At 46.6% G+C, this 6327-nt stretch overlaps 1 protein-coding gene across 1 annotated transcript in view; it reads right to left on the bottom strand.

Moving 5' to 3' along the window:
* Positions 1-5830: 5830 nt before the first annotated feature.
* LOC102827122 (keratin-associated protein 10-7-like) overlaps positions 5831-6327 on the bottom strand; it is a 1280-nt gene continuing 783 nt past the window's right edge. Inside the window, exon 4 of the mRNA XM_006876790.1 lies at positions 5831-6327. This exon is cut by the window's right edge and continues 1 nt beyond it. Within this exon, the coding sequence (XP_006876852.1) occupies positions 5831-6327 (497 nt within the window).

The raw sequence follows: 6327 nt of genomic DNA on the forward strand, positions 1-6327 counted from the left end.
GATCTTGCTAACTTTGGCCATGTCTCAAGAGAGACCAGCTGTTGGAGAGAGACACCCGAGTTTGATCTAGGGTCAGTAAGGAAGGAATCCTTTAATGAAATGGATTGACATAGTGGCTTCAACAATGAACTCAAACATAACAGTGGCTGTGAGCATGACATAGGACTGGGCAACGCTTTGTTCTGCTATATACAAGGTTGCCATGCGTCAGAGCCAACCTGAAGGCACCTAATAACATTCGGGTCCACAGAGTCCTTTCCACATATCCCTTTGTTTTACTGGACCGTGTGGCTTCTATTCCTATTTATCTACTGCACAGCATAATGATTATGAGTTGGGCTGCTAACCTCAAGGTCAGCAGTTCGAAACTACCAGCTATTCTGCGGGAGAAAGATGAGACTTTCTGCTTCCATAAAGATTTACAGCCTCAGAAACACTATGCTTAGACACTATAGAGCACACCACCAATATCACTTACATCCCAATTTCATATGCACAACCCCTGTGAAAATCCTGCCTCTTCTTACTTCAGGTTACCCTTCTATAGAATGAAGCTTCCATAGTGTCATCACATGGAGTTATTAAGGGTTATGTGATTTCAAACATACGAAGTGCTCATGATGGGGTCTGAGCTTCATATGTGCTTGGTAGAGACTGACTGGTGTGACTGTTGGCACTGGCCATATATTAGAGTCACGCTCAATGATTTCATTTCCCTTAAAACCTAGAAAGAGACTGTGGTGCATCAACCCGGGAAGATTCATTGCTGCTGTCAAGCAACTGAATTTGACCACAAAACACTGCTGATGCTAAGATTTTGGGCAGATAAGGCATCCCTTGACCATAAAATTAATAAACTGTACTCTACTTTGCCCTAAACTAAGGTTTAGTGCCATCATTTCATGGTGTTATTGGTTAAATTGTAGTCCCACCCCCAAATGTGTGTTGGAATTCTAATCCCTATACTTGTGGACCCTCAACAAGATTGAATTGACACAGTGGCTGCAACAATGGGTTCAAACATAGTAATGGTTGTGAGGCTGGTGTGGGACTAAGTAGTGTTCCGTTCTATTGTGCATAGAGTTGATATTAGTCAGAACCAACTTAATAGCACCTAACAACAACATATCTGTAGATATCATCCTGTTTGGAAAGAGGGTTTTTTCTTTGTTAGGTCATACTGACTAGTTGTTATTGTTGTTAACTGTTGTCCTGTGTTCTGACTCAGTAGTGACCCTGTATAGGTTTTCAGAGGAGCAGCTGGTGAGTTTCAACAACTAATCTTGTGATTCAAACTGACCTTTTGGCCCGGTGCTTATCCTACAGTGCCACACCAGGACTCCATACTGACTAGGTTGGGTTCTAAAACGAATCACTCCTGAGTTATTGTTTTAAAAAGCAGATTAAAAGGAGAGATATGAAAACAAAGGGGGAAGACAGCTACCATGTTAGAATTGTCTATAGGTCAATGAACCAAGAAATAATTGGAACTCCTGACAAGGAAGGAAGTCCCTGATTTGGACTTTCATCCTCTGAAATGTGAGGAAGTAAATTTCTGTTTTCTGAGGTCATCCACTTGTGGTGCATTTGTTTCAGCAACACTAGGAAACAAAGACACATGGCTATAAGCACATTCTGACAAAACCAAGCGTCTATCAAAACCTTTGAGGGATTTTCTCTTGCTTTCCTCATCACTCTGAATGAAGAGAGTGCTCTGGGGAAGGGCATGCCTCGATTTCTCTTCTTGGTTAGCCTGCCTCTTACCTGCCCTTCAGGTTCATAGACCAGAGATGGGGACAGGGCACTCAGCCAAGAACAGGCAGATGTCACTGCCCCTGCTAAGGGCAGCTCCTATCCTAGCTTGTTGTTATTGATGTTGTTAAGTGCTGTCAAGCTGGTTCTGACTCATACCAACCCTGTATAGGGTTTCCAAGGTGTGTTCAAAGTACTGACCTTGTGGTTCAAAGTCCAGTGCTGATCCTACAGCACCACACCAGGATCCCAGATTACCCCACTCCTTTCTATCTACAGCATCCTATTTTAGCCAGTGTAATAGCCATACCCAGGAAGGAAGTTGTTGTTAATTGCTATCAAGTTGATTTCCACTCATGGCAACCCATGTGTCCATAGCAAATCAGCTCCATAGAGTTGTTTAAGAAATTAAAAAAAAAAAAGTTTTTATTGTGAATTGAGTGAAAGTTTACAGGGCAGATCATTAGTTTTACATTTAACAAATCATATTCTTTGTTTCATTACAATGGTTATAATCACCTCCATGTACCATCAGTTAACAGTATTTCTCTCTATACATTTTAGCTCTTGTTTTTGAAAAAACACTTAGGTATATATAATAATTTAAACCACCAAAGGGCACATTCTGCAAGTCTGCTTCCTGGCTGCCAGCTCTCTCAGTCCCTCCCTTCCCATGAATCTAGAGTACTCAGCTGCTCCCTCTCTCCATGTCCCCGTGTCTGCCTCCATCTCTGGTGTCCCTGCTTCTCTGGATAAGGTTCCTCATTCCGCTTGTGCTCTTCTCCCTTGATGGTCCTAGGGTCCTCTGTTTCTGGACTGTAAGATTAACTACTCCCCCGTTTTTGTTACAAAACTTCTTTAACACTGTGACAGTTACAATTAGTCATGATAACAATTACTCACTATTGAATCATAAGAATCTTACCCCATCTCTTTTAACCAGACCCATCTAGACAAGATGAAAACTATTCAGTGGGAACTCTATCTTCCCTCACAAACTCTTAAATTAAACTCCCTCTTGAAACTTTGTAGGCCAGTCACTTCGTGCCTTTATCACCCCTCATTTTAGATAGTCAGTGTCTAAGTTGCCCATCCCTATCTCCCCTGTATACAGAGGGGATAGTATTGATACTTGATATGAAGACTCCTTCCCTCTCTGTTGGTATTTAGAGCTACTGCCTCATGAATATAGGTCAAGTTTATCAAATTGTAGCAACTTACCCTCATTTCCAAAATTGTTCTTTATTTTTTTATCTTCCTCTAGTCAAGTTCTGATTATCAAGTCATCGAGGCTAGGTCAGATGGGTACCATCTGCAAGTTTGTTCTTGTGCATCTCCCCTCACTTCATATCAGCTGGACACTTCATTCTCAGCTCCAGCCCTCTGTGGCTATGTCCTTGTCCATGGGCTCAGGTGTCCCCAGGTCTCACCACACTTTGGACCAAAAAGCCCTTCCTCTTCTCTCTCTCATTTCCAAGTTAACAGGAGTGTATGGAATGTGGTTGAACTCAGCCCATTTCTTCATTGCTGCCTTTCCCCCTCTTCCATTCACCAGTAGAACAATGTGGTTGTTAGCAAGCTTACATGCCTTTTTGTGTGTTCCCTTTGAGTTTCAGTCTTCGAGGGGGGCTTTGTCCTGAGGGAACTTGATTGCTTGCCTTGAGGGCCTCCCACGAACAACTTGCTTATTCTTGTAGTAGCCAGTCATACTGCCATTTTTGTTTTGGGTTTTTCCTGATGGTCTTTCTTTGAAGATGAATTGCTCCATAGAGTTTTCAAGGCTGCGGCCTTTGAGAAGTAGACACTGTTAGGCTTTTCTTCTGAGACACCACTGGGTGGGTTCAAACCTCCAACCTTATAGCTAGCAATTTTAGTGTTTAGTTATTTGTGACACCCAGGGATGACTTCTGGAAGGGTGAGTCCCCTTGAATTACCAAACTCTCCAGCATCTGTCTCTAGGATTGGTGATTTCTACTGGACCAAATGCCTACTTTCCTCCCAAAAGATATTCCCTAGGATGATTTCTAGCTTTGCCAGGAACCCTCAAGCCCAGGCTCTCCTCAGATGTGTCATCCTTGCCTGGTTGATACATCCTTATCTGTGAATCAGCTGTTGGCAGAGAATGGAGTCTATGTCTGACACCACCCAGTCTGCACCACCCAGAACCACAGTTGGACTGAGCCAGGGCCAGGGCCAGGTTCAGGGCCAGGCCCCAAACATGTCTGGCAGGATGGAGGACAACCTTGGTGACTGAAGAGCAGTGTTGCTGGGCCTAGGGCATGGATGGAGGGAGGGGAAGTGCAGGGGAGAGATGATGAAAGAAAGAAGCTAGCTCACTTCTATGGCCTCCAGGTGGCCACAAGTCATTGTCATGATTTGAGGCCTGGTGGTAGGTCACAGTTGTTGTTGTTAAGTGTCCTCTAGTCAGTTCCAACCCATAGTTACCCCGTATAGGGTTTCTGAGGAGCAGCTGGTAAGCTTGAATCCTCAACTTTGCAGTTCAAACGCCTTTGCAGTCAGGACCATTAACTCACAGAGCCACACCAGGGGTTACAATAAACATTACTAAGTGTGAGAGAAGACTGGTTCATGGGGGTGAAGAGAAAGAAGGACCAAAGATGAAGAGAGAGAGCTGGAGAAAACCTGCAGGGCAAGGATGAGTAAGGACCAACTTGCATTGCTATCCTGGGGGTCACAGAGGGGCAGGGCAGAGGGAGGAGGAAAAGGCAGGGAATGGAACCAGGAGCAGATTCAGGGAACTTCCTGTGAGGTGGGTGCAGACCCTTCATGAATCAGTAGTGGTATAATGATCAGGTATGGGAGTTCAGTTTTATTATTATTTTTTTTATTAGAAAAGACTTCAGGATATTTGCAGTCAAAAGGGAAGTTTCCACCATTAGTACATTGAGAGTTGTTCCCCCAAAATTTATGTATACAAAGACCACTGTGAATAGAGTGATACTATTAGAAATAGGGTCTTTAACTGGTCTCTAAATCCGATGACTGGTGTTCTTACAAGGAGAGGGGGATTTGGAGTTCCAGAGATCCACTTTGGGAAGATGGCCATGGGAAGATGGAGGCAGAGGTTGAAGTAGTGTGGCTACAAGCCAAAGAATGCCCAGGGATGCCAGAAGTCACCAGAAACTGGGAGAGACAAGTAAAGATTCTAGAGCCTTCAGAGGGAGCATGGCCCTGAGGACACAGGGAGTTCGAATTTCAGTCTCTAGAACTGTGAGACACAGTTTTTGGAACTGTGTTACAAGACTGGAGGTGCAGGAGAAGGGAGTGGGACTGTTTCCCAAACACAAGGAAGGAGAAGAGGCTTGGGGGCACTTGACCCTGGCTCCCCAGACTGGGAGCCTGCATCTGCTGCTTTCTCTCTGCCTTAGGAGACCCCATGTTTGTGTTCTCTAGCAGTTCCTTCTCTACAGGCACTGAGGCTCCCTCGGAGAAGGGACTCTTCAAGGGTCCCCCCAAGGTCAGCCACCAGTACAGTGCCTGGGACAGCACTGACCCTGTGAATCTGCCCGAGTCCAGCTCTGGGGCCTCAGCGGGGATAGGGCTAAATGTGAGGTGACTGTGGTATCGACCATCCCAGGGACCAAACAGGTCTTGTGGGTGGGACTCAGGAGCCAGGTCAGCACAGTGTATGTCTGGGGGGCTCTCTCAGGATGGGCTGGAGGGCATTGGGCTGAGACCACACGTCAAGGGCATAGGAAGTCATACTTGCCCCTGGTCCCATGGCAACTAGAAATGACCAGAAAGAATTAACCCTCATCAAGATAGAATAAAGACACATTTATTAGTTTTTCAAGCAGGCTCCTGGTTGTGGGCCAAGTGAATGCAGAGCAACTCTCCAAGAAGAAGAGCCTAGAGTACAGGGGCTATTCCTAGGTCTGATTACGCAGCCCCAAGGAGTAGGAGGTAGTGGGCACAGGCAGTGTTGTCTGGAGGGTTAGAGAGTCCCTCATGGGCTTAGAGGAAGGATGCTCTGTTCACTCATTTCAGGAGGTCATGAGTAGTCACCACTTGGTAAGATGCAGTTATTGAAAGTGCCAGAGGAAGGTGCACCCACTCCTCAGCAGGACTTCTGGCTGGAGGAGGGACCACAACAGGCCAGGCGGGAGCACATAGGGCGGCAGAGCAGTGACATACAGGATGAGGCAGGGGCAGAGCAGGCGGGCTTGCACACAGGGCTACAGATGAGGGACATTGAGGAGGAGGGTTTGCAGCAGGAAGGGGCACAGGGAGAAGGCTGGCAGCTTGAGGAGGATGAACAGGAGGAGGTTCCACAGCACACAGGCACATAGCAGACAGGCTTGCAGGAGACAGGCTTGCAGCAGACGGGCACACAGCAGACGGGCTTGCAGCAGACAGGCACACAGCAGGGCTGCTGGCAGGGGGAGGATGTGCAGCAGGATGGCTGACAGTCAGACTTCTGGCAGCAGGAAGGCTCACAGGAGCTGGTGCAGACCAATTGGCAGGGGCTGGACCCACAGCTCACAGGGGTGCAGACAGGTTTGCAGCAGACAGGCACACAGCAGGCAGGCTTGCAGCAGACAGGCACACAGCAGG

Source organism: Chrysochloris asiatica, unplaced genomic scaffold (genome assembly GCF_000296735.1).
Source record: "Chrysochloris asiatica unplaced genomic scaffold, ChrAsi1.0 scaffold00415, whole genome shotgun sequence".
Lineage (NCBI taxonomy): Eukaryota > Metazoa > Chordata > Mammalia > Afrosoricida > Chrysochloridae > Chrysochloris > Chrysochloris asiatica.